At 53.2% G+C, this 27,790-nt stretch overlaps 3 protein-coding genes across 5 annotated transcripts in view; 2 read left to right on the forward strand and 1 right to left on the reverse strand.

Annotated features, from left to right (window-relative positions):
* LOC123609414 (zinc finger protein with KRAB and SCAN domains 4-like) overlaps nt 1–27,790 on the forward strand; it is a 455,099-nt gene that overhangs the window by 351,583 nt on the left and 75,726 nt on the right. The window lies entirely within an intron of this gene.
* Nucleotides 537–13,852, reverse strand: LOC123609411 (zinc finger protein with KRAB and SCAN domains 4-like). Its single transcript, XM_045500442.1, is given in 9 exon segments — nt 537–2,181; nt 3,337–3,460; nt 4,453–4,535; nt 5,597–5,744; nt 7,248–7,327; nt 7,330–7,512; nt 7,515–7,701; nt 12,570–12,623; nt 13,751–13,852. Coding segments are annotated over 9 exon segments (1,800 nt in total). The 5' UTR covers nt 13,829–13,852; the 3' UTR covers nt 537–1,318.
* ZSCAN31 (zinc finger and SCAN domain containing 31) lies at nt 14,910–25,827 on the forward strand. 2 transcript variants are annotated; one of them, XM_045500433.1, is made up of 5 exons: nt 14,910–15,413; nt 21,918–22,030; nt 22,155–22,614; nt 23,516–23,666; nt 24,159–25,827. In XM_045500433.1, the coding sequence occupies exons 1-5, from the start codon at nt 14,910–14,912 to the stop codon at nt 24,932–24,934; spliced, it is 2,004 nt and encodes a 667-aa protein (XP_045356389.1). In that variant the 3' UTR covers nt 24,935–25,827. The 2 variants fall into 2 exon arrangements, with proteins under 2 accessions (XP_045356389.1, XP_045356390.1); XM_045500434.1 differs by lacking the exon at nt 21,918–22,030 and having other exon boundaries at nt 15,312–15,413.

The raw sequence follows: 27,790 nt of genomic DNA on the forward strand, positions 1-27,790 counted from the left end.
AAAGTGTGCTTCAGAAAAGTGATAGGGGTGCCTGGGTGGCTTAGTTGAGTGTCTGACTCTTGATTTCAGCTCAGGTCATGATCCCAGGGTCATGGGATCAAGCCCCGTGTTGGACTACGTGCTGAGCATGGTGCCTGCTATGTCCCTCTCCCGTGCTCACACTCTCTCTTTCTAAAATTAAAAAAAAAATTGTTTTTTTTAATATTTAAGGAAAGTAGATAGCCTTATGAATTAACTTCATGGCTAAAATTCTCATCGTGAATAATTAAGGAGATGGTACCACATTGGTGACATGGAAATTAATATTTAAGACCAAGACGGTCCCACATTAATAATGGAATTTTGAAGCCTAACTAATACTTTAAATATTTGGTATGAATCTACCGACCTAAAGGAAGTTTGAACTTAGGAGGCGTAGGTCGTGACTCGGTCTACTATCCTTTTCGGTGGAGTGGGCTATGGGCAGGATAGTGTCTGTAGCTTTAGAGAGCACTGGGCCCAAGAGAACGAAAAGGTGAGAATCAAGATGCTGAGCATTAGAGAATTTATCATTTTATTTTGATTTGATTAATTTTCATACAGTCCGCATAGGACTATTTTCTCTGCAAAGAGTAGTGATATTAAAGAATGGAATCCCAAGAGTGGCACACATTCACAGTGATTTAATGATGAAGAGACTGTTTGAGGTATTTACATGAAAATTCCTAGTCTGGTCAAGAAATTGGATTCCTTCTATCACAGTAACCCCACACGCACCCCACTGCCAATCCTCTGATTGGCAAAAAATGCAGTAGATTAACTCAGAGTCTAGAGCCTCCGAATTAGACACAAGCTCCACCAGGTTTCATGAGAAGTCCCTCACAAATCGAGATGGTATCGTGATGCAGATCTACGAAGGTCATTTCAGTGTTACGTTTAATGTTTATTACCACCTGTGTTTAAGGCACACTGGGAGGCATAAGATGTCACAAATCTGACTGTGGAGGACCCATTATATGGAAAATGAACAGTCACAGCAGCAGCCCCCACATCAGAGCCATCTCGCCAGGAGACGTCAAGTGCTGGCTGGAGGTGGTTAGCCAGTCCGGAGGCCCATTTCAGTCCAGTAGGTGAGAACAATCATTTCATATCCTACCTCTTCCAGACAACTCTCCCAGAGCCTCCTATCAAACAAGCTGTTTCCCAGCCACCTTCTAGAATGTAGAAGACAATGCATCCCTCCAGACTCGGCCTTCCAACACAAGATGGCATGTAGCGGTCAGTAGAGCCTCAGCCCAGTTCTGTGAGGAATGAACAAATCTGGCATGCACGACGTGGCTCACTGAGATAGAACTTTCTTTCCAACATGGCTCCTCCGGTGTTGAACAAGGTATGAAGTTCGGGTGAAGCCTTTCCCACATGTGTCACACTGATAGGGTTTCTCACCAGTGTGGATTTTCTGATGTTCGAGAAGGCTTCTACTCCGAGTGAAACTCCTGTCACACTCGTTACATGTGTGAGGCGCGGGAGCCTCAACGTTTTCCCACCGGCTTTCCACCCTCCCCTGACTCTCCCAGGTCTCTGCACATTCACGATCCTGCACATTTTGATCGCCGTGGATCCTCTGGTGTCTGAGGAGATGTGAATTCCGCCGAAAAGCTTTGCCACACATGTTGCACTGGTACGGCTTCTCCCCTGTGTGGATTTTGTGATGTTCAAGGAGGCTGCAACTCTGGCTGAAGGTTTTCCCACACTCCTCACACTCGTAGGGCTTCTCCCCAGTGTGGGTTCTCTGGTGTTTGATGAGGTTTGAGCTGTGACTGAACACCTTGCCACATTCCTCACACTCATAGGGTTTCTCCCCAGTGTGGACTCTCTGATGGATGATGAGGGCAGAGCTCCCGATGAAGGTCTTGCCACAGTCTTCACATTCATAGGGTTTCTCCCCGGTGTGGATTCTCCTGTGTTTAGTCAGGCCCGAACTCTGAGCAAAACTCTTTCCGCATTCATGACAGTAGTGCCTCCTACTTCCTGTGGCAGTTTTCCGCTTTCTCGGGAACCTGCCCTCCTGTTCGCCAGCTTCAGTGCCTTCGGGAATCTGGGCAGTGTCTTCACGCAGGGGGCGTGGTATTCCCCCAGACTCTTGTACTGGCCGGACCTCGTCCACAGGCAGGGCCCGGAACTCGGCCTCTGTTTCACCACCTGAAATAACAAGTGGCCACACGTGGTCAGTGATGCCCTGCCACACAGGAAAGCTGGGACTGCAGTTCCACATACGCGGGGGTGAGGGTTTCCGTACAAGAACGAGGATGGGGACGAAGGGGAGAACGGGTGCTGGGGAGGAAGGAGACTGAGAACGGGCCTGGGGTCACTGGAAGCAGGGTGATGGGGGGTGGAGGAGGGTGGGAAGGACCGTGCTGGGGACACTCGCAGAGGCTCTAAGCCCTGAGGGCGAAGGCAGGGCCCTGCACTGGGGCTGGACTCGAGGAGGGCTGGGCAGATGGCAGCGGTAAGCAGGCACGCGTGAGGACTTGGAAGTGTTCCGTGCGACACAAGGGGAGCAGGCACGCAGAAAGCGATCGTCAGTCAGGGACGGTCCTCTTGGCTCTTATCCCAGACGAAGGCAGACGCCCCCACACGACGGGCTTCGGTGCTGACAGGTCTGAGCCAGAGCTCCTGCTGCACCATGGTCGAGCTGCACGACTCAAGACAGGTCAGGCTGTCCCGTGTGTCCTGCACCCCGATCTCTAGCTCACTTCTCGCTCTCACCCTGCAGTCCCACGGCCCATGTCCTGAGGACACCCCAGCTCTTGTCCTGTGTCGGAACTAGCAACAGGGAGGGGACCGACGGTGACAGCCCTACTATGAGCCAGGCCTGTGCTCGGGGCTCTACCTGCCGTGTCCCACTTAACCCGGCCAGGAGGCAGCAGGAAAGGGAAGGGAGCCGGCCGGGAGGGTTAAAGATCGGGCCACGCACGTGGTTAGTAGCTGGGTTCAGAAACGGTGGCTCTGAACGCAGACAGAATTCAGACAGCGTCTTACAGCCCAGTAGGTTCTAACCGACAAAGGAAGCCACGAAGGCCTACGACGAACCAGCCCCCGTCAGTCTTTTTTTTTTTTTAATTTTTTTTTTTTCAACGTTTATTTATTTTTGGGACAGAGAGAGACAGAGCATGAACGGGGGAGGGGCAGAGAGAGAGGGAGACACAGAATCGGAAACAGGCTCCAGGCTCTGAGCCATCAGCCCAGAGCCCGACGCGGGGCTCGAACTCACGGACCGTGAGATCGTGACCTGGCTGAAGTCGGACGCTTAACCGACTGCGCCACCCAGGCACCCCCAGCCCCCGTCAGTCTTACCCGGGGAGGTCAGGCCGCCGGGGTTCTCCCGCCCTTCGTCTCCGTGGAAGCTCCCCCGAGAGGAATGCAGCTGCGCCCAGCCAGAGGAGACAGCCAGGGCCACGTCTTCCGTTTTCAGCAAGCCCTGAAACGGCACACAGGCCTCCTAGTTCCTCTTACCCAGAGTCCCTCCCGGAGCCGATGCTGTGCAGAGGGGCTCAGGCGGTGAGGGGACAGTCCCTGAAGGCGCCGCAGGCCAAGCCGGCGCGGCACCTAACGCCACTTCTCCCGGTCTTAAGTGACGGCTTCATCAACAAAACCACTGCGGAAGTAGAGTGACAGCACGTGAGGACAGGTGTCTCCACACAAGTGCTCCAGACACCGCTGTCTTCACACAAATACCCCGGACGCCCGCGTCTCCACACAGATAAGCCGGACACCCTGGTCGCCACACAAATAATCCGGACACCAGGGTAGAAGGCAAAGAGATTTGGAAAACGAAGGCCACGCCACCGCAAGGACCGGAACTGACCCCCGCTAGCGATGGTGGCTCATTTGTATTAACAGTTATTCAGATACAGGGAAACGTGGGTCTGAAGTGAGGAAAGTCAGGGAAGCCAGTGGACACCACAGAGCCTCCAGGGCGGGAAGGACCGGGTAAGAAGTTCAATCCAGTTTAAGTACAGACTGTTGCGGTCGTGTGACCAGTTGAGACACGTGGGCATGCCGTATCCGTCCCGGCAAGCTTAGGGACCACGTGGTTACCGCCCCCCCCCCCCCCCCCCCCCGGTAACAGGGCAGGAAAGCAAAAGAAAACCTTCGGAACAAAAGCACCGTCGCAACAAAAGCTTCAGTTTGCTTTTGCAGAATCACCCTTACTGATGAAGAAGACCCCACTGAAGAAGGGGCTGGCCAAGGACACGGAGTAGGGGTCTGGGAAACAGCACCCAAGCTAGTCATGAAATAGGACGAGGCTCCCAACTAGGCACCAGGAAGTCAGACGGCGACAGACGACACTAGCATACACGAGAAAGTTGACATGCCATCTGGCGTTTGGCTGGAGGATGTAGACGGGGAGGGGGCGACCCTCCCAGGATGCACCTCGGTAGCGAAGGGCAGGGAGGGGCTCCGGCTCACCTGGGGCTCTGGGGGCAGCCTGGCCGCCACCACTGCGTCTCCTCTGCAGCGCCCTCCCGGGGCAAGCCCAGGACCCTGGAGAACTAGGAAGGAAAGAAGCTCTGGATGAGACGTCCCTGGCACTCAGCCTCCCTGGCCTGCGGAATCCAAGCTCAAACACTGGGCCTGGAACTTCGCACAGAGCGTGTCTCCCCAAAGGCCCGATCCCTACCCGCTCCGGTCCCGGGGCCTAGAGACCTGTGCTGTGCCCTGCCGACACACAAGATCTATGCAAAAACGGCAGGATCCTTGGAAGGGATGGTGAGTTTCAACCACATAAAACAAGCTTTTCATCTGAAGATACTCTGGGTTTTGCTTGCGAAGGGGAGAAAAGTAAGGTTTCGGTTAAAATGCCTTTAGGGGTCAGTAAGGGCTTTCTGCTTTGGTTTGGAAGAACTAGAGTCAAAATAAAGCTGGGACCAGAAGGCAGAAATGGGCATCTGCTTGTACAGAACTTTTGTTCAGCGTCCAGAAGAACCCGAGGTCTCCCTGGAGGAGGCAAACTTTACATGGAGCGCAAAACAGCTGGTTTAGCTAGAGCCGGTGTTGGAAGTCAGGACTGCGTGTTGGCCGGCGTCTCAGTGCTGTGTGTCTTGGGACACGTTCAGGGCACTTGAGAAGACACCGCAGGACATACAGCCAGCCCTGCGGAGTAAATCCTGCTATTTTCCTAAGAGACCCAGGGTTTAGACATTTATACTCTAATCCGCGGTAGTCCTGTAGTCTGTGGGATATTCCGACGGGCTTTACAGAGTCTGTTCGTTTTCTTCTTGGCACTTACCACTACTGGAAGCTGTACTGTTGTGTGTATGTGCTGTCTTCCCCACTCGAATGTAAACCCCAGTGCCACCAGGAAGGACTCTGTCTCACCAGCGGCCGGTCCTCAGCACCAACCACACTGGCTACCACGTAGGAGGCATAATTACGTGTTAAATGAATGGGGAACCGATTCTTTCCAAACCACCGTTTCAAATTTCCCCTTCAGTCTCAAAGTAGAGTCCGTCAGTGATGGCCAAATAACGTCGCGGGCAGCGTCCCTATCAGATGATCGTCAGTGAAGCTGGACGAAGCCTGCAGGTTCACGCGCCCAGAAGAGAACACTCACCTGTGCCTGGTAAGGCCCGTGATCCCAGAGATTCATGCTTGAGCAGAGCCCTCACCGGCTGGAACGGGGCACTCCGTGATCCGCGGGAAGGTGTCAGTGCTGCCATCTCGCAACACACAAGCCCTTGGCCCTGGCCACCACCTGGGACCTAGAGGGTATTCATTCCTTTTCATTATTTGTCAGACATTTCTGGAGCACTTCCCATGTGCCTCACAGTTTCCAGGGGCACGAAGAACACTAACTCAGGTAACACAGACAGCCTTGAGGTGGGTACCGTTACCGTGATCATTTCACCGATGAGGAAGCGAAGGCACACAGAGCGTAAGCAGTTTTCCCAAGGTCACCCAGCTGATAAGTGGCGGTGCTAGGATGGGCGCTCAGGCAGAGGGACCCCAGAGCCCATGCTCTTGGCCATTACCAGGTGCTCCCGCGTTGCATACGTTGTGCTTTTACAAAGACTTTTGGGAACCGGTGCTGGCTCTCAAAATACGCCTATCTTATCTGACAGGTGAGGGTAATAATTTCTCGTTTATAGGGTTTTGTTACTGGTTTTGAGAACCAAGAAAGAAGATCACAGAATGTGAAATCACCTAACGCAGGACACACGGTCTATCCCCACTGAAAGGTGGCTTCCGTGCATTTATGGGCAAATTGCACTTGTCAAGTTCCTTTCTCACGTGCAGCTCAGAACTCCCCACCTCTTCTGTCATGACTGAGGAGGCTGAAGCTGAGAGACTTGAAACGCCTTCACTGTGAAGGGCTCGCGGGCAGTGGGCCCCAGTGCAGACCCGGATCTCCTGGTCAGTGGTTAGGAGGCTCTGGCTGCAGTCCCCTGAAGGAACATTAACCGGTGCATAGAGGACACCACCTTACAACAGACTGGGAAAGCAAGAAGAGGCGGGGAGGTCAAGCTGTTTTCCACCACGGGTGTTCTCTAGCCTGGGGTCCTTGGACTCCTCCCATGTGGTCCATGAACTTGGAATAGGAAAGGAGGAGTTTCATTGTTACCAGCCTCTAAGGGAACGTGGCCTTTCCTTCTATTATAAATTGAAGCAGCGATCATGTGGCATAAGCCACCGCACTTCGCCACCAATAGAAATTGCAGATGTTTTGGGGCGCCTGGGTGGCTCAGTTCGAGCCCCGCATCGGGCTCTGTTCTGACACCTTAGAGCCTGGATGGAGGCTGCTTTGGATTCTGTGTCTCCCTCTCTCTCTCTGCCCCTTCCCCGCTCATGCTCTGTCTCTCTCAAAAATAAACACTTAAAATTTTTTAAAAAGAAAAATTGCAGATGTTTTCACACCACATTACAGCACAACGAACAGTGTCAAAGTCACTCATGCTTCTAACGACTTTGAAACTGCACCCGGGCTATTGGGCCTGTGCCCAGGTCTTACTGATTAGTGCAACATTTTTAAAAAACGCACGCATAACGTCACTAATTTGTTTAATGCTTTGCTGGCTGTATTTCAACATAATCGAGTTCTTCTGTGATCCTTCATGTATCTAAAAATTCTGTTAGGAGGAGGGGCCCAGGGACTCCACCCGAGTGGCAGAGAGACAGACAGACAGACACGGAGAAGTTCCGATGTTGACGGCACGCCCCGCCCTCGGCCCGAGACTTGGGTTAGAAACCGGGCTCGGGGCCTCTACCTGCGGTGTCGGCGCCTCCAGCTGTCTCTGCAGGTGCTCCAGGAGCACCACCACCTCGTCCCCGCTCTCCGGGTGCTGTCCCGCACCCAGGCCTGGAGCTCGGCGGGCAGGATGGTCAGGAACTGCTCCAGCACCAGCAGCTCCAGGATCTGCTCCTTGCTGTGTATATCCGGGCTCAGCCACTGGCGGCACAGCTCGCGGAGCCGGCGCAGCGCCTCGCGGGGCCCCTCGGCCTCAGGGTAGCGGAAGCCCCGGAAGCGCCGGCCGAGTCTTCAGGACCCCGATGGGGGCTGGCGTCCCGCACGGGGGCAGAGGCCTCTCCGGCTTCCGTCTTCACCACCAGAGGCCCCATGTGGTTCTCTGTGGGCTGGGCGTCCCAGGCTGTGCTCTCCGCCGATTCTCCAGCCATCCTGGATCTGGCTCTAGTGGGCCGCCGCGCTCCTGCAGGAGGATCCTGCCGGTGGAAAATCACTATTAACCAGCGACAGTGCTGGCAGCCCCCTCGCTCAGGCCCGGGGGCCCAGACATTGCCAGGGGGCAGCTGCGGGTTCTTCTAGCTCCCTCCTCTGCAGCACCTGAAACCATAATCCCACAACAGGCTCCTAGGGATCCTAGGGGGTAGGCCTGAAACCCTCCACCCCCCATCTCAAGACTAGTCAGGAAAGAAACAGTGACTGCTCAGATCATCCCATTTGCAGCCTGCTCTGTGGGTGGCCTAGTTCTAAGACCCCACGGAGTCCTGCCCAGGTCCCAGGATTTGAATGTGATGATGTAGCTCGTAGCTCTCATGCCTGGACTGAGCACAAGGAACTGAATTCCACCAACTTCCACGAGCTTGTAAGCAGACCCCACCCCAGAAACGCCCTGCCAGCACCCTGAATTTGGCCTTGGAAGACTGTAAGATGAGGAGTCTGCTGAGCCTGCCTGGCTTCTGACCTACGGGATGGGGAATATCTGGTCATTTTAAGCAGATAGATTGTGTAGATTGTCACACAGCAGCGGAAAGTGAATACCAGCTCCTTTTCTGCCATTAAGGCCGCACATTTGGGGGAAGAGATTAGGAAAAGGCAGGCCCTGAATCAAAAGCAACAGGACTGGATTTAAGCCCTGGACACCTGCCAGCCAGTTCTCTCTGATGTTAGTCCTGCCCAAACAACAAGCATGAAACTGACCCAAATTCAGCTGAAAGTAGGGCTTCCCTAGGCCCCTCCCAGCTTTGGGCTGGAGATCTTTAGTGTCTGTGAGAAACATCAAAGCGGTGGAAAGCACCACCGAGTGCTGCAGAGTGGCTGCACCTCGTCCTTAGCAATCCTCACCCTGCCATTCTTCCTCCCCTTCAAGCTGAACTTCTTGAAAGGAAACATCCAGGGGCGCCTGGGTCGCGCAGTCGGTTAAGCGTCCGACTTCAGCCAGGTCACGATCTCGCGGTCCGTGAGTTCGAGCCCCGCGTCGGGCTCTGGGCTGATGGCTCAGAGCCTGGAGCCTGTTTCCGATTCTGTGTCTCCCTCTCTCTCTGCCCCTCCCCCGTTCATGCTCTGTCTCTCTCTGTCCCAAAAATAAATAAACGTTGAAAAAAAAAATTTAATAAAAAAAAAAAAAAAAAGAAAGGAAACATCCAGACTCCGACTGCAGTGCCGGCCTCCCGCTGGCCTTCGGCACACTGTCAGCAGCAAGCCACCAGGGGTGACCACTGAGAGCTCCTGTGCCAGAGGTGCGCCCCCATCTGGCCTTTTCCGTGGCTGCTTCTCAAGAAGCTGATGCTGCTGTCCACTTCCGGAAACAGTCTTGTCCCCGATCCCGGGCCCCACTCCTGCTTTTCTCCTTCCCATTTCTTTCCAGCCCCCATTTACAGCCTGGTCAGGTGAACTCTCCTGCCAGACAGCCATGCTCGTGATCTTGGCTCCACTGCTTCCTTACTGAGTGGCCGTGGCAAAGTAGTCCACATCTCTGCCTCACCTCCCCCACCGTACCAGGGATACTGTGAGCATTAAGTATGTGCTTACAGTTCTTATGACACTGCCTGGCTGGTGGTAAATAGCACGTAAATGTCAGCTAATAGCGTATAGTTCACTGGCCTTTCTCCATTCTGTTCTTCACCCTTTCCTTTCTCCACATTCTTCCCCAGGACTGTCTTTAACCACCTGCAAGGTTTTAACTCTCACTTCTAGGCTAAAGACTCCTAATCCCTATTCTGAACTTCCTCCCAGGCAGTTCTGGCTGGAAATCCTACAAATAAACCCAATTCAGACCATGCTGGTTTTCTTCCCCCCCCTACTCTGCTCCTTCCCCAGTCTGGCATTCACTAGAAACAGCAGCACCACCTGCCAGGTTTTCCCTCATCTATTCTACCCTTGGGATGTCTCCAGAGCTGTCCCTTCTTGTCTGCTCTTGCCCTTGTCCTGGCCCAGGCCCTCAGCACTGTCTCTAGCCTTTTCTGCTTTCAATGCCTCTCTTCCTCCCCACCTTCCCCCCAAGGGACCTCTTCTAAAATACATACTTAATCAAGTCCCTCCTCTGCCATTCCTTTTTTTTTTTTTTTTTTTTTAATGTTTGTTTATTCTTGAGAGAGAGGGAGAGAGAGAATCCCAAGCAGGCTCCAGGCTCTGAGCTGTCAGCACAGAGCCCGATATGGGGCTCAAACTCATGAACAGTGAGATCATGACCTAAGCCAAAGTCGGACACTTAACCCACTGAGCCACCCAGGTGCCCCTTTCTGCTGCCATTCTTACCCAAGTTAAGCACTTGTTTCTTCTCACACCCACTACTCATCCTCTGTCCCCATGAATTGGTAAATAAACTCTGGTCCTGCAGGCTGAGAACTGCTAAATGCACCCAGCCAAGGAGCCAGTGGAGCTTAGGTAGGGCTCGCCATCCAAGGCCCTCAGATGGTGTCCAGGCAACGGAGGTATTGGCTTTTCAGTGGGCACAAAGTTTGCCCAAATCTGTAGGAGCCAGCTGCTGCCCTGACAGCTTAACGTAGTATTTGTTTCCAGGATGTCACATCTCTGCAGGCCAGCCACGCCAGCTCTGAAGCTGGAATGCCCCCTCCCTAGCACTTTTTCCACCCTCTTAGGCAGAATGAGGTCTCCTCCCCTGACACTTCCTACCTTCCTCAGGAAAACCAAACGAGAGCTTATGGAAAGCACACCGGAGTACTCAAATTCGTATGAAAAACAACAGTCCTTGTGCATCTTTGTTCTCTATTTAAAATTCTGCCAAACCTGATGGACTGTGAGCCTCCTGCCAACAGCTCTGTCTTTAGCTTACCCATGTTTGTGTTCCTAGGTCCTGACACGTCGTAAGTGAACTGATGAATGAATGCAAAAGCATTAGAGACGAAGGGTGCCTGCTTGGCTCAGTGAGTACACCATTTGACTTTTGACCTTGGGGTTGTGAGTTCAAGCCCCCCCAAGTTGGGTGAGGAGCCTACTTTTTTTTTATGCTTTTTTTTTTTTTCAACTTTTATTTATTTTTTTGGGACAGAGAGAGACAGAGCATGAACGGGGGAGGGGCAGAGAGAGAGGGAGACACAGAATCGGAAACAGGCTCCAGGCTCTGAGCCATCAGCCCAGAGCCCGACGCGGGGCTCGAACTCACGGACCGCGAGATCGTGACCTGGCTGAAGTCGGACGGAGCCTACTTTTTAAAAAAAAAAAAAAGCACTAGGTAATTAGTTATTTCTGTAAACCATGGATTCTCCACTTGGACACCACTGACATTTTGGTGGGATTAACTGTGTGTCTTGGAGGCTGGGGGTGCTTCCCAGTAGAATAGGATGTTCAGCAACCCCCCCTCCTCTACTCACTAAATGCCAGTAGCTCCATCCACCCCCAGTTATGACAATCGAAAAAATGTCTCCAGACATTGCTGAATTTTACCTTGGGAGCTAAAGGGCCATAGTTTAGAAACACTGCATTCACAGAATGTGCTTAGTCTCAGTTTGGGGGTAACTTGGGACCAGAGGAGGGACTCCCCTGGCAGGTGAGTCAGGGCAAAGCTGCCCCCAGGGAACAGAGGCAGGCACTGTAGGGACCCAGGTGTCCCCTGGTTGGACACCGGCAGCAGAAGGGTGTGCAAACAGGCTGGGGGGTCGTGTCCCCTGTAGACAGTCCCAAAGAGGAGCCAAGGGAAGGGTGACCACTGCTCTGACACTGGGGAGTGTCAGATGTCAGGAGGGTCACAGGAGAGCCACCTCACAGGACAGCAGGCATTAACCATAACTAGTGCCAGCACCAGGCTGCGTAAACTACCACTCCTCGTGGTTAGAACACGGGCATGAGGGTCACATCCCACCTCTGCCACTTGTTTGCTGAGTGACGCTGGACATGTTGCCTATGAACTTCTCGGTGCCTCGGTCTCCCTGTCTCTAAAAGGGAGATAACAAAAGGGTCTGCTTCGTGCAGTTACACATGTGATCTCTGTAAAGCACTTAAGAACGCTGTCTGATACACAGGAGCATTTATTGGAATAAATGGAAGAGGGTGGGATTATAGATCCGTCCCCTCCAATTTTAGCACAGACAGGTACGAAAACTCTTCCCCCACCTTTCCTGCCACTCCCCCGCCCCATGAGTGCACTGATCCAGGAAAGGGAGGAGGGAAGAGTGGAAGGGAGAGCCCTATCAGGCTCTGCACTGACAGTGCGGGGCCTGCTTGGAATTCTCTCTTCTCTCTGCCCCTCCCCTGCTCACTGTCTCAAAACAAATAAACATCAAAAAAAAAAAAAAAAAAAGAGAGAGAGAGAGGAGGAGGGAAAGAAAAATGTCATAGATTAAAAAGGACTGAATAGACAAATCAGCCAAATGCAAACGGTAAATTGTATTTGGACCCTATAGGGGAAAAAAATAAAACCAGCTGTAAAAAGGTCGTTTCAGGAGTGCCTGGCTGGCTCAGTCAGTAGAGCATGCAACTCTTAACCCTGGGGTTGTGAGTTTGAGCCCCACGTTAGGTGTAGAGATTACTTAAAAATAAAATCTTAGGGACGCCTGGGTGGCTCAGTCGGTTGAGCATCCAACTTTGGCTCAGGTCATGATCTCACAGTTCATGAGTTCCAGCCCCGAGTTGGGCTCTGTGCTGACAGCTCAGAGCCTGGAGCCTGCTTCAGATTCTGTGCCTCCCTCTCTCTTCCCCTCCCCTGCTCATGCTCTGTCTCTCAAAAATAAACAATAAAAAAATAAAAATAAAATAAAATCTTAAAAGACATATTTCAAACAATCAGGAAAATTTGAATACAATATGAAGGAATTACCGGCAATTTTGTTGAGTGTGATAATGCTACGATTACATTAAAAATCCTATTTGTTAGAAATTAACATTGAAGTACTGTAGTTGTATTTATGGGTGAACAGAGATGATCGCTGGAATTTTCCTTAAAGTACTGAAAGAAAGAGGGAAACAAGGGAAGGAAGGATGGTGGGGGGGGGGGGCAAGGGAAAGAAAGAGAGAGGAAGGAGGCGATAGAGGTAGGAAAGAAAATGGCCAAAACAGGGGCTCCTGGGTGGTTCGATTGGTTAAGCTTCCGACTCTTGTTCTTGGCTCACGTCAAGATCTCACGGTTTGTTTAAGTTTGAGCTCCCTGTCGGGCTGTGCACTGATGCACTGATGGTGCAGAGCCTGGTTGGGATTCCCTCTCTCCCTTTCTGCCCCTCCCCTGCTCACACTCTGTCAAAATAAACTTCAACAAGAAAAAAGAAAATGGACACAGATAGTAGTTGTTAAAGCTCAGTGATGGGCATACTGGGGTTCATGGTAGTGTTCTCTCTACATTGATCTAGGTTAGACGTTCCCCCACCCCCCATTTAAAAATTAACATCCTACCTTCCTTTTTCCCTTCCTGAGCAATACAGTCTAGAAGCATTTAGGTGGGGTCACACGAGGTGAGCGGGCCTCGGCCAGCCACCTGGGAGCCCGAGTGGTGTGAGGAGGGCGTCCCCAGAGCTAGGGGGAGGCACGTGTGACAGGAAGATCAGCACTGATTCATCACTCCCATCAGTCTCACATTCCCCATCCAGGTTTCACCACCGGTGGTATTTGGGGTCTAAGCCCAAATGCACAGAGTGAGAAGGCACTGCATTGGGGGACCTGCTATAAACAGGAAGTGTGATCAAATAAGTACATATCTTGAAGATAAGGAGAGCAGAATTTCTCATTATCACGGAAGAGAGTTACAAATATGGAAAAAAATCTAGTGTAAGTCCTGTTATTAGGACTGGAGTTACAGGGGTTGGTATGAGCTCAGTTTCCCAAACTAATAGTAACAAACCTACAAGTAGAAACACTAAGTTACAGACAAATACATCAGGCTGGCACGTAGGGCTCTCCTGGCGGCTTGCAAACTGGGAGATCTGCAGCTCGGGGACAGGACCCGTGACCTCTAACACTGGGGTCCGAAACCTTCACTGTTAAACCATTCCTGCTGCTAGTGAATCCAGGCGCCCCGAGGAAGGGGCACTCCCAAATTTTAAAGCCTTGGGGGAGTCTCAGCATCACAACACACACACATACCAGCTTGGGTCTTTGCTTAGGGACAGGCTCTTCTTGAGAGTATTTTATTTTCCTTTCTAAAATAGAGAAATCGTTCATCACGAAGAAAACTGACAGATGGCCCTAAAACTTAAACGTAAGAAAAGCCAAGATCACTCATGAAAGAGAACAGGCCGTCATAATGAGAAGTAACAATAGCAATGATAACAGCAAATCTTTGAATCGTTCTTACTCTGTGCCTGGTGCGTGTTACGCATCTTAACTCGCTGAAGCCTCACAACAACCCCACGACTTAGGTGATATCATTTTCCCCGGTTTACAAAGCAGTCAGGTGAGGCACAGAGAGGTCAAGGGACCGGCCAAAAGCCACAAAGCCAATACGTGGGGGATGAATCGAACCAGGCGGCCCGACCGCACAGAGACTGAGGAGCCGGGCACTGACCTCGTCTTCGAATGGAGCGCGACCTGGCCCCCATCGTCGCGGCGGGTGTGTGTGCGTGCGTGCGTGTGTGTGTGTGACCCGGAGTCCCGATTGCACACACTGCGAGGCTGCGGCACCTACCCGGAGGCGGGCGCTGCCTCCCCGGGGTCCCCTCGCGGGAGGAGGCGGCTCCTCGGCAACCCCAACCGGACCGGGGGAGCCGGCTCGCCGCACCCCAACAGTTCCGAAAGTAGCGCCCCCGGGGCGGGGCGGGGCGGGGCGTGGCTGCGGCTGCGCGAAGGACTTTTGGGCCTCTCTAGCCGCCGCCGGCCGCCACTCGGTGGTCCCAGCCACCAGAGCTCCCCGCGCCTGACGTCCGCGTGCGCTGCGTGGTCCCCGCCACCTGCGAGCCAGGCGCGTGGCTGTCAGCGTGCACTCGGTGGTCCTGGCCGCCTGTGCTCCTGGAAGTAGTCTCCTCACTGGTCCCCCTTCGTCTCAGATGCTTCCCATCCTGCGACCACAGCCACAGTAACACGTGCTCCCATCACCTAACTTCTGCTGAGGGACCAGTACAAGTCCCATCCTGCGCCATCCAGCAGTGGTCACACACAGTCCTGTCGTGCTTCTCCTCCCGCTTCTCCCCGTGCTCCTCCCCTGGTCCTCGTCCGATGCTCGCCGCGCTCCTCCGTGATCCTCCGATGCTCTCCGCGCTCCTCCCTGATTCTCCCCGGATGCTCCCCGCGCTACGCCAGCTCTCCTATGCCTTCTGGGCCGCCTATTCGGCTTAGTACGGATGTCTGTGTTCTAAGTACACAGCGGTCACTACAGCCTGGTCGATTTACAAACATTTATTTCATTTCGGCTACACATCAGCTTTATGTAGTCACTTGTTCACGTGTCCGCGTCTCCTCCTCGACTCCGAGAATCCAGACGACGGTCAAGAGTAAATCAATCACCCCCACAACCACCATCTCCTGTGGTGCGGCCAACACCGAGAGAGCCCCGGGTGGCGAGCGCTGGAACTGGCGGAACTGCTGCGTAGCCGAGGCCGCCCAAACGGGAGGGCTGGCGGGGCTCGCGGGAGCCGGAGCTGGGCGGCGGGGTGGCCACCGAGACGCAGCGACCTGCGGGGTCCTAGAGAGGCCAGGAAAGCTCCTGGAAGACCGCGGGGCTCAGGCGGCTGACGAACTTCCGGCCTTCACGGCCGCTTGGTTGCCAGGGCGCCGCTACCCGCCGCGGCCCTGGAGCCTCCCTGGACCCGAGGTGAGTTTCGGATCCCTCGTCCCTCGCTCCTCGCCCCGGGCTCCCGGAAGACGGTCCCGCCCCGTCGGGCGGTGGGAGAGACCCCCGCAGGGGGCGGGGAAGAGGCGCTCGGCGGCGGGTCCTGCTCCCCGGGGAAGGCCGGACTCCCCGGTACCCGCCCCCTGTGCGTCGCCAGTGGTAGCATTATTGCATCTGTTTTTTCTCTAAATATTTCCAAAGACCTCACAAGCGTCATGACTTGTCATTCCTAGTTTAAAAATTGAGGGTTTTTTTTTTTTTTTTTTTAATTTTTTTTTTTCAACGTTTGTTTATTTTTGGGACAGAGAGAGACAGAGCATGAACGGGGGAGGGGCAGAGAGAGAGGGAGACACAGAATCAGAAACAGGCTCCAGGCTCTGAGCCATCAGCCCAGAGCCCGACGCGGGGCTCGAACTCACGGACCGCGAGATCGTGACCTGGCTGAAGTCGGACGCTTAACCGACTGCGCCACCCAGGCGCCCCTAAAAATTGAGGTTTTATGGAAGCAAATCACTAACGCACCTGACTAGATGTAAGAGCATTCCCTAAGATCACCTAACACCTAGTCCCTAGTCGTCCTACGGATGTCTTTTCCAACTGATGTGCACCAACTGGGAGCCAGCTACAGACTATTCATTGCAAGCAGTTGTCTTTTAACATTTAAAAACGAGTCCTGCCTTTCCCCTCGCTTCTCCCCGTCCGTTGAAGGGAGGAGTTGACAGACCTCCAGGAGGAGAGCACCGTCGTTTCTGGATTTACCTGCGGTTCCTCTACTCGTCGTTGCAGTTGGTCGTGCTTTGGGTTGTATTTTACAACACAAGTGGTTTACGATTTTTGTGATCTCTCTGTTGCTAATGCGCTGAAGCTAATCAGCAAAATGCTCTTTTATGCTTTTTCCTCCCGTGTTTTTAGTTCAGCTAAGGAACAGGAGGACGCATGTGTTTGCTGCCTGGCACATCATTGACACTTAGTATCTGTGAGTTCTTCAGTGGGTTATAGGTAATTCTAGGAGCTGACTATTAGGGGTGGCTCAGTAGGTTGAACGTCTGACTCTTGATTGCGGCTCAGGTCATGATCTCATGGTTTGTGGAATCGAGCCCCAAGTCAGGCTCTGTGCTGACAGTGTGGAGCCTGCTTGGGATTCTACCCCACTCACTCTCTGTCTCTCTCTGTCTCTCTTTCTCTCTCTCTCTCTCAAAATAAGTAAATAAACTTAAAAAAAGAAAGAAAGAAACTGAATACTGGATTTAGGATGAGCTCACTTACTTCCTCCAGGAGTCTGCCTGAACACACCTCCAAAATCATGCCTTGTGGTTCACCAAGTTGTAATTCTCTCCCCTTGAGCTATAAACTCTGTAAACCCAGCTCTTAGCACAGCTCCAGAAGCGTCTGTCCAAAGACAAGCATTTTTGTGCAGTAAAAATTAAGCTGTGTTGCCTTTCAGTTGTATTTTTCAGAGTTAAATAAACTTGAAGAATACGTCATTCGGGCGGAAGTCTTCTGGATCCCATGCGACGGCCTCCCTCCCCACTCTTCTTTCGCCTCTGGGCTTCTCGGCTCGCACTTTGGCTCCACCGTCATTCCTTAAGCTCATTCGCCATCCAGTGGCAGAGCTTCTTAAAACATAAATCCAGCCTCTTCACTTCCCTCCGTAAAAGCCTACCGGGACTTTTGCGCTTCAAATGAAACCCACGCTCCTGGCCCTGCACCCTCTGGCTTGTCCTGCCGGCCTAATTCTTTGCCGCTCTTCACTCTTCTGTCTGTATCCGCTCCAGCCTTTCGTGTGTGTGACCACATGGGCCTCGAACGGTGTCACGTGCTCTTCCTGTCCCCCATCTCTGCTTTTTGCGTGGCTCACTTCCTTTTTGCTGTTAAGGGCTCAGCTGACACGTTTACCTCCCACCCACCTGTCTTAACAGGTCCTCCATTTATTTGGTAACTCAGTGGTTGGTTTTCCTCACAGTACCTACCACAACTGTCACTGTATCATTTGCCTCCTCACTTTTACCATCGTTGCTCTTACTTTCGTTTTGTCTTTCAGAAGCCCCCGCAAAACAGGGGCGGGCTCTGTCTTCTTGACGATTATATCTCTGGTGCCTCGCTGAGTGGCCTGATGCATTGTAGGTGCTCAGGGAATGTTTACGGAGTAAAACGAGTGAGGAAATGGCAACATCGGTCTAGAACACAGGAATCGACATCAGAAGAAATCAAATAGGAAAACTTTGAAACTGTGAGTGTGTAACAAAAACGGCACCAAATCTATCCACTATATTTTAGAAATGCAAGTTGTCAAAACTCAGTGTCTTGCAGTTGTAGGACAGAAGTTCCTGGTAAAACTGAGGTCCCCCTTTCCTTGCTGGCTGCCAGCAGGACACTGGTCTCAGCTTCCTTTACACGTGGCCCCTTCCTCCAGCAACCAGCCAGCAAATGTGCATCAAATCCTCCTCATGCTTCAAATCTCTGGCTTCCTCATCTGCTACCAGCCAGAGAATAGTCTACATTTAAAGAGATCATAAGGGAGCACCAGGGCGGCCCAGACGGTTGAGTGTCTGACTCTTGATTTCAGCTCAGGTCATGATCCCCACCCCACCCTCCGTTGGGCTACACATGGAGCCTGCTTGAGATTCTCTCTCCCTGTGTCCCCTCCCCTACTCATGCTCTCTCTCTCTCTCTCTCTCTTTCTGTCCCTAAAATAAAATTTAAACATTTTTAAAAAGTCGTAGAAGTAGTGTAGCCCCACCCAGAGATCTGTCTTCCGCTCATAAGGTCCACTAATTAGTAACCTTAATTATGTTGCTGCGTGAACTGGAGAGACTCCCTGGCCCTTAGCTTTCAGCTCGTAATCCCAAGGATGTCACCAAAGGGTCTTGGTCACATAAAGAATTCAATGACGGGGGCACCTGGGTGGCTCAGTTAAGCATCCGACTTCAGCTAATGTCATGGTCTTGTGGTTTGTGGGTTAAGCCCCACGTTGAGCTCTGTGCTGACAGCTCAGAGCCTGGAGCCTGCTTCAGATTCTGTGTCTCCCTCTCTCTCTGCCCTCCCCCACTTGTGCTCTGTCTCTCTCTCTCTCTCTCTCAAAAATAAGTAAACATTAAAAAAATTTTTTTAACTCATTACATTTGGTTCATCAGATGTGTATCAGCTACCTGTTTCCTCCTAGGAAGACAGATGACACCAAATTGTATTAATTGAATCAGGGCACTTAATTGAATAAATCAGGTAAGTAAAACATTGAAGAAAGTTCCATCCATGATTTTATGGCAAATGTAGACTTGTACATCTTCTAGGCATTTTGTCACAAGAGGTGTTTGGGATCTGTAGCAAGTTGGGATGTGATCGGGAGTGGAGAGAGACCTGGGAGCACCAGATAATGCTGACAGATCCCTGGGCGGGTGGGGGGGGGGGAGCTTGGGGAGAAGGGAAAGAGGGTGTTTCCCGTCCTTCTTCCCTTCCCGTTCCTTGCCACGTCTTGATGAAATGAAAAGGGAAAATTCATTTCTTGGTCCACAAACCTCCATGAGTAAAGACAGGTTCAGGGCGGCATAAGAGCAGGAGGTAAGATCTCACCCGGCAGCTGTGGGGAGAACAGGCAGAGGCTGCCCGCCGGTGGCTTTGGGTGTGTGGAGGGTTTGCCTGCGCCGCTCCGGGGTTCTTGGCAGCATTAAGCATGATCACAGAACAGTTGTTGCCTGTAATGGAACCCCGTGGTAAGCCACACTTTTTTTTTTTTTTTTTTAATTTTTTTTTTTCAACGTTTATTTATTTTTGGGACAGAGAGAGACAGAGCATGAACGGGGGAGGGGCAGAGAGAGAGGGAGACACAGAACCGGAAACAGGCTCCAGGCTCTGAGCCATCAGCCCAGAGCCTGACGCGGGGCTCGAACTCACGGACCGCGAGATCGTCACCTGGCTGAAGTCGGACGCTTAACCGACTGCGCCACCCAGGCGCCCCTTGCCACACTTTTAATAATCATGAAGTTAAATGCAAACCCATAGTTAGGACTTCTCAGACTTACAGTCTTCTTGGACTGAAGACTCAAAAAACCTGATACTCGGTACTGCAGTAAAGAGTGAAAACAATGCAGTTGGCCGTGGACATTGGCAAAGCACAAGCTCCAGTCTCTGTGACTCTCCCGTTTTCTCAACACCATAACGTTGTTCATGTAGGTATCACACGAGCGTCTGTCTCCCCCACCGTAAGCGCCATAAAGGCAAGGACCAAGCCTGTTTCCTCTCACCACTCTGACCTGAGCACTACGCCAGGCATCTGGTCAGCACATGTATTTGAATGAACGGGATAAATGCATTTTCCCGCAATAAAGTACAACTGGAAAACTTGTAAATTCTCTCACACATTGATAATTCTATTTTTTAACGTTTATTTTTGAGAGCGAGAGAGAGGCAGCAAGTCGGGGATGGGCGAAGAGAGAGGGAGACACAGAATCCGAAGCAGGCTCCAGGCTGTGAGCTGTCAGCACAGAGCCCGACACGGGGCTCGAACTCACAAACTGCAAGATCATGACCTGAGCCGAAGTCGGACGTTTAACTGAGCCCCCCAGGCACCCCAGTAATTCTGTTAACACTGGGCTGAGGCCATGTATAAAACTCAAATGCTACCATTAAAGTAAACTGTCAGGGGGCGCCTGGGTGGCGCAGTCGGTTAAGCGTCCGACTTCAGCCAGGTCACGATCTCGCGGTCCGTGAGTTCGATTCTGTGTCTCCCTCTCTCTCTGCCCCTCCCCCGTTCATGCTCTGTCTCTCTCTGTCCCAAAAATAAATAAACGTTGGAAGAAAAAAATAAAATAAAATAAATAAAGTAAACTGTCAGTGTAACTACCATTCGGCCTCCCAGCTTACAGTCCACAACCCTGCAACATATTCTCACGATTTCCTTCCTGAATCTTCCTCAGTATTTCTAAACACAGATCTAATGCTGTGACAGTGGCATGAAAGCCTCACTGCCCCTCAGTTTTCCGTCGGATAGAGTCTAAACATCTCAGCCTGGAGTTCAAGGCTGTTTTCTGTTCCCACCTTACCTCTTCCCACACGTTTTCTGCCCACACCCTGTAATCTGTAGTCCAGCCACCAGCACCCACACCGGTCCCTAGATCTTCTGTGCCCTGTAACCTTAGAGAGCTTTGGTCCTGTTGGGTCTCCTCCCGTTGCCCTTTCTTTGCCCGACAAATTCCTGTTTGTTATTTTAAGCCTAATTCAAATGCATTTGCCCGTAAGCCACATGTTTTCACTGCTCCGTACCCAGTCAGAATGATCTTTTCCTACTCTTTGCTTTCTGGATATTTGGTTAAATCCTCTGTTATAGCACTCATCACTTGATTTTTTTTTTCACATTTATTTTTGAGAGACAGAGACAGAGCGTGAGCAGGGGAGGGGCAGAGAGGGAGGGAATCACAGAATCAGAAGCAGATTCCAGGCTCTGAGCTGTCAGCACAGAGCCTGATGAGGGGCTCGAACCCACGCGTCGTGAGATTGTGACCTGAGCCGAAGTTGGACGCTTACCCGACTGAGCCACCCCAGCGCCCCCATCATTTGATTTTATAGCAAGTCCTGTGTGTCTGTTCTTTACCTGATGCTACTGTGTATTGACTGTCTAGCAGGTTTTTAAATCACTGTTTATTTTTGTTTGTTTTCTTGCAATAAGAATTTCAAATGATACAAAAATCAGGAAAGGTAGAGAGTATTCTGTGGAAAGTAGATTTCCCTTACTCTTGTTCTGCAACTGCCTGGTTCCCTCCCCAGTGGCCAAGGCCGTGTCTCAGTTTTTCGTGGCCATAACAACATGGTGTAACAACCGTAAAACTTGGCGGCCTGAAGAATCTGTGGCGGGGCGCCTGGGTGGCTCAGGTGAGCGTCCGACTTCAGCTCAGGTCATGATTTCGTGGGTTCGCGAGTTGGAGCTTCGGATTCTGTGTCTCCCTCGCTCTCCCTGCCCCTCCCCCGCTCCTACCCTGTCTCTCAAAAATAAACATTAAAGGGGCGCCTGGGTGGCGCAGTCGGTTAAGCGTCCGACTTCAGCCACGTCACGATCTCGCGGTCCGGGAGTTCGAGCCCCGCGTCAGGCTCTGGGCTGATGGCTCGGAGCCTGGAGCCTGTTTCCGATTCTGTGTCTCCCTCTCTCTCTGCCCCTCCCCCGTTCATGCTCTGTCTCTCTCTGTCCCAAAAATAAATAAACGTTGAAAAAAAAAAAATTAAAAAAAAAAAAAAAGAATCTGTGGGGTGCAGCTGATTGGGCAGGGCTTACCCGCGTATCTGCAGCGAGCTGGGGGGCCGCCGGGCGGCTCGGCAGACGCGTCCAGGCTCACACGTCTGGAGGCCAGCTGCCTGTCAGCTGAGCCGGGAGTGTCATCGGAGGAGGGGGGGGGGCAGTGGGTCCTCCTCCTCACGGTCGTGGAGAGCGAGCCCGGGGGCTGTGTCACACAAGTTCTTCCCCAACCTTTGGTTGTGTCGCGTTTGCTGATGGCACAGTGGCCAGATCCAGTCACGTGGTTGAGCACAGACTCCCAGTGGGAAGGCGCTGGAAAGAGTGAGGAGGCCGGGCGGTTATGTGCCACATGCTTTTCTCCAGATTCTGGACAGAGGTAAGTAAAAGCCTAGATGTACTGTCGTGAACATAAACGGTAGCACGATGCTCGTTGTTCCCGAACTTTCCTTTTTCTCCCGGCACTTTGTCACTTCCATGAACACGTAATGTTTTATCGTCAGGTGTGTGCTCTTCAAGAGCAGGCCAGGGAGCCTTGCATCCGCTTCCCTCGCCCGGGCTGGGGCGAGCCTTCTGAGCAGGATGGCTTCGGCGGAGGAGCAGCCCGGACTTAGAGCCGTGAAGGTGGAGGAGGACCGTGTCTGGGACCAGGAGACCTTCCTTCGAGAGAGCGGCATTTCTACTCAGGAGGCCTCCCGCCAACTTTTCAGGCACTTTTGCTACCAAGAGTCCCCCGGGCCCCGCGAGGCGCTCCGCCGACTCCGCGAGCTGTGCCGCCAGTGGCTGCGGCCCGAGACGCACAGCAAGGAGCAGATCCTGGAGCTGCTGGTGCTGGAGCAGTTCCTGACCATCCTGCCCGAGGAGCTCCAGGCCTGGGTGCGGGGACAGCACCCGGAGAGCGGGGACGAGGTGGTGACGGCGCTGGAGGGTCTGGAGAGGGAGTTCAGTGAGCCTGAGAACCAGGTGAGAGTAGGAAGATGGGCTCCCAGATGCCGCGTACCGAGTGACCCGGGCCAGCTGGCTGCAGCCAGTTCTCGGTTGCTGTGTAACCAACTACCCCCAAGCGTGATGGCTTAAACAACCCCAGCACTACCTCACGGACTCTGTGCGTCAGGACCTAGGGAGCTGCTTAGGAGGGTCTCTCACGGGGTTGCAGTGAAGATTTGTTTTCTTAACTTGGATTGTCTTTTTACCAGTCCTCTGAGGCTGGGGTGACCTAACCCACTCTCCTGAGGTGGAGAGGGAAACTGAGGCACAGAGCAACAGGGCCTTACAGTGAGTCAGGGCCACAGGCCCCCCATTAATCCCGCCACCCAGAACCCAGACACGGTGAGGCGAGGTGTAGCGCCGGGGTCGCTGGAGTGGGTGGCCGCAGGGCTGGGGCCTATCCCAGCCCCGTGCACAGGGGAGCCCCCCTCCGGCTTGCCTGGGGCTGGTGGATCCACTTCTGAGACTGCTCCCCCCGTGGGTGCTGGTGGGCGCCCCAGTTCCTCACTGGTGTTGGCCGGAGGGCTTAGTTCTTTGCCGTGTGGGTTTCTGCCTCGGCTGAGTGTCCTCACGCATCAGCTGTCTTCCCCGAGAGAGAGACAGACAGACAGACAGACAGAGAGAAAAGGAGCATGAGGATAGAGCCACAGTGCTTTGTATGACTTAGTCTCAGCAGAAATTGTAGACCGTTGCTTCTGAGTCACTAAGTACAGCTCACACTCAAGGGGAGGGAATCAGGCAGGAGTAGGGATTGAACTCTGGGCCTGTCCCCATGCCATCCCTCTACACAATGGTTCGGGCGGTTCCTTCCATAGTATGTTAGCCTGGGCTCCCGTGTCCCTCTCTTACGAACCCAAATATACCTACCTGCCTCCAGGCCCCAGACGAGGCCCCTGGCCACTCAGAAGTGCTGTCAGAGGATGGGGTGCATGTGAAGGCCAAGCAGGAATCAAGAGCCATCCAGCTTCAGGCCACGGTGACACAGCTCAAGTGTGAATCTCTTGGTCCCCACAAATTTGGGGAACAAGGTAAGGACTTTGATGGCTCCACCTGGGATCTCTGGTGGCCCCGTGTAGGGTAGCGGTTAAGACCGTGGACTCTGGGGTCAGAGTGCCTGTGTTGTAACTTAAGCACGGCCACTCAGCAGCTCTGTGACATTGGGCAGGCCAGGTGGCCATCCGGCACCTCTGGTGGACGCATCCGTGGGCTGGAGATCATCACAGTCCTGGAGTCGTTTGGGGATGTGCGGAGTCAGTGTGTGTGAAAGAGGTGGAACCGCGCCTGCTTACACACCTCCTTTCGGGAGCCTCGCCCTCTCCGGGGCCCCTGCGGCCATCGCAGCCGTGCTCCTGAGCCCGCTGTGGTCGCAGGTTCCTCCGGAGCCCTCGTCTTCCTCGCTCCGCCAGTTCTGTGCTCTTAGAACGCGTGTGCTTGGACAGGGCCTTCCGCTGCCCCGTCCCGTGGCTGCGCTGCCCCTGAAGGACAGAGACGTGACGTTGTCCGTGCACTTACCGTTCCAGGTGCTGACGTTGCACCAGAAGGCCAGGCGTCGGCCGCGCGGCAAGAAGTTTTGAAGGAAATGGAACGTTTGGGAGACAGCCGACTCCAAAGAGACGCTCCCCTGGCCTCGCAGTGCCGGGAAGCGTGGAAGCGGGAGAGCAGGGCGGGGAAGCCGAGGGGACGCGCCGCCGGAGAGCGAGCGCACAGGTGCGGCGAGTGCGGGAAAGGCTTCGCTCAGCGCTCGGTCCTCGCTCAGCACCAGAGAACCCACAGCGGGGAGAAGCCCTACGAGTGCGAGGAGTGCGGGAGGGCCTTCAGCCAGCGCTCCGGCCTGGCCGAGCATCAGCGGAGCCACACCGGGGAGAAGCCCTACGTGTGCGGCGAGTGCGGGAGGGCCTTCGGTGCCAGCAACGGCCTCATCAGACACAGGAGGATCCACACGGGGGAGAAGCCCTACGGCTGTGAGGAGTGCGGGCGAGCCTTCCGCCTGAGCGCGTACCTCGTTCAGCACCAGCGGATCCACACGGGGGAGAAGCGCTACCGCTGCGGCGAGTGCGGGAAGGCCTTCAGCCAGAACGCGGGGCTCTTCCAGCACCTCCGCGTCCACACGGGGGAGAGGCCCTTCCAGTGCGGCCAGTGCGGCAAGCGCTTTAGCCGGCGGACCCTGCTCGCCAAGCACCAGAGGAGCCACACGGGGGAGAGACCGTTCGCGTGTGACGAGTGCGGGAAGGCCTTCGGCCACCACTGCAACCTCATCAGGCATTTTAGAATCCATACCGTTGCCAAACCGGACTAATTCCCCGGACCCCCGGACCCCCGGACTCCTAGAGGGGCCGTCTTGGAAAGTCGGCTTTTCACGTGGCTCATTTGGTTTTGGCCAAATTTACGGTGCTCCGGAACGAGTCGCTCGTCTGCAGACTCGGTGCCGGGGTCTCGTGGTGAACGGCCGTGGTTGTGGGCGGTTCCGGGCACCCCCCTTCTTCCCTATCCTTTGGTTCGTTTCTAATGATTTCCCTCAAGAGAGACCGAAATCACCTGGAAATAAATGGCTGCGGAGGGGCTGTTCTTGGGTGATACTGAATACTGAACAACTCTGAAAAACTGGTTTCTGTGTATGTGTATACGTTTTAAAGATTGGGTGAATCCAGGCGCGCCGGGGGCCTCAGTATACTCTTTGAAGATTAGGTAAATCCAGGGGTGCCTGGGTGGCTCCGTCGGTTAAGCGTCCGACTTCGGCTCAGGTCATGATCTCGCGGTTCGTGAGTTCGAGCCCCGCGTCGGGCTCTGAGCTGATAGCTCAGAGCCTGGAGCCTGCTTCGGATTCTGTGTCTCCCTCTGTCTGCCCCTCTGCTGCTTGCACTCTGTCTCTCGCATTGTCTCAAAAGTAAATAAACATTAAAAAAAAAAAGACTAACTCAACACAAACCTTGAAACACTTAAGCCAGCTCTCAAAAACTGTGCATTGTGATTCAGAAAAGAAACGATACCATCTAATGAATACAGGTGGCATTGTGAGCATGCTGGGACTCCCTAGGATGTTAAATGCCCCTGCGGACATTCTCATTATACTGGTCTCCACAGTCAAAATCTGAGGCAGAATTTCTAAAATGAGGAAGTAAAAGTTCAGCTTTAAAGTATACTGTGCTAAACCTTTGTTTTTGAAGTTTATTACTAAAAAATTAGAATGTGTGTATGTGTGTGTGGCTTCCCTTATAGCTCTTACAGCTTAGGGACGGGGGGGTGGGGGTGGCTCTTTAAGTTTCCTTGACTGTTTCATTTGTGAGTAGAACAATTGGCTAAATTCAGATTATCCTAGAATAATGCTTATCAAATTTTAGAGTATCTACAAATCGCCTGGGATCTTAAAATACAGACTCTAATTCCAAAGGTCGGAGCGGAGCCCAGCAATCTGCATTTCCAGCACGCTCCCGGCGCGGCTGCTGGTTCCCAGAGCACCAAGGCCACGAGGCTCTTCGGAAATGCCAAGGGGCGCCAGGCCGGTGCGGTTTCCCTCCCGCCCCCTCCGTCCTGCGGCCTCCGTGGTCGGCAGCGTGTAGTCCCCAGAGCTGTGCTCCCGCGCAAGAGGGCGGAGGGGGAGGCGGTGCCTGGCACAGGCAAATCCAGCCCGACCTTCCCCCGGGGAGTCTGAGAGACGCCCTCCATGTTCGCCTAGACAAAGCTCCGGTCCTCGTCCTTCGTGCCTGAGCTGTGCCTGAGCTCCGGGGGTGAAGGCCCAGGGGCTGCCCCGCGCCCACGAGCACACCGCAGACCTGCCTGCCCTCACCCCCGGCCCTCCCGGGGACCCTGGGCATCCAGGACCCAGGGGCCGGGTCCCCGCTGAGGTGTCTGTACCTGCCCCTCCCACATAGCGCCCTGAACTGGAGCCTGCCCCTCTGGGTTCCCACCCCAGGGCTCCGCACGTTCCCGTCTCCTTCCCTCCTTCCCTTCTCTATTCGGGAAGGCAAAGAAAAGCCCACAGAGGAGAAAGCAGCCACAGGAAGCCAGAGGGGCAAAGGAGAAAAGCAGGGGGTGGGGGAGAGGAGGCCTTCTGAGGGGTGCAGGGGGAGAGTCTGGAAGAAAGGCCTAATTAAGGGCGAGCCTGCAGCAGGGAGAAAATGGAAGGGAGAATCTGGGAATGTTTTCATTTTATTTTTCAGGTTCTGTTTCAGTAATCTGGTCCAAGTGTTGCCCAGTAAACTGGGGAGACTCTGGGCCCTGGAGTCTCGACCCAGCCTGTCCCAAAGATGTTTATTTTAAACAGGAGGTTTTCGGTCTGATCAGAAGAATTCAAGGACACAGCAAATGAGCGACACAAGGGGGAAAGTTTATTTAAAAAGTACGCTCTTGAGGGGCGCCTGGGGGGCTCAGTTGGTTTAGCGTCCAACTTGAGCTCGGGTCACGACCTCGCAGTTCATGAGTCGGAGACCCACATCGGGCTCTGTGCTGACAGCTCGGAGCCTGCTTAAGATTCTCTCTCTCTTTCTCTCTCTCTCTCTCCGCCCCCCCCCCCCCCCCCCCCGCATGCTCTGTGTCCCTAGGGCTTGTGTTTTTTATTGACAGTTGTTAAGGGGGTGGAATATCCATTATTTGGAGCAGGAATTTCTTGGAAGCAGGATTTTTTGGTTGTTTGTTTGTTTTGGGCCTTTTCTTCATTATTTGGTCAGGGGTTTCCGGCCTACCTTGTCAGTAATCTTGGGCCTGTGCTTTGTTCTGGAATGCTGCCAGGACAGGTCTCTGACCCTCTCCATAGCTGGCCCTGACTTCCCTTTTGCTAACCTCCAGGCATTCCTAAACAACTGCTACTCTAAGTTTCATTAATATTTGTGGAAAAAACATGGGGTGCCTGGGTGGCTCGGTTGAGTGTCCGACTTCAGCTCAGGTCATGATCTCACGGTTCATGAGTTTGGGCCCCGCGTCGGGCTCTGTGCTAACAGCTCAGAGCCTGGAACCTGCTTCAGATTCTGTGTCTCCTTCTCTCTCTGCTCCTCCTCCGTTTGCGCTCTCTCAAAAATAAATAAACATTAAAATTTTTTTTTAAATATATTTGTGGAAAAAACATTTAAAGACCCAATTTCCAAATATCTCCCTTTTATTAAAACAAATCTAATCATAAGATAGCATTATAATTTATGGATCTATTGCTTACTTATTT

Source organism: Leopardus geoffroyi, chromosome B2 (assembly GCF_018350155.1).
Source record: "Leopardus geoffroyi isolate Oge1 chromosome B2, O.geoffroyi_Oge1_pat1.0, whole genome shotgun sequence".
Classification (NCBI taxonomy): Eukaryota; Metazoa; Chordata; class Mammalia; order Carnivora; family Felidae; genus Leopardus; species Leopardus geoffroyi.

Coding starts and splice junctions, on each gene's coding strand:
- ZSCAN31 (XM_045500433.1), top strand. CDS start 14,910: ATGCCTTCTGGGCCGCCTATTCGGCTTAGTACGGATGTCTGTGTTCTA. Junction 15,414..21,917: donor GGAGCCTCCCTGGACCCGAG/GTGAGTTTCGGA, acceptor CTGATGGCACAG/TGGCCAGATCCAGTCACGTG. Junction 23,667..24,158: donor CCACAAATTTGGGGAACAAG/GTAAGGACTTTG, acceptor TTACCGTTCCAG/GTGCTGACGTTGCACCAGAA.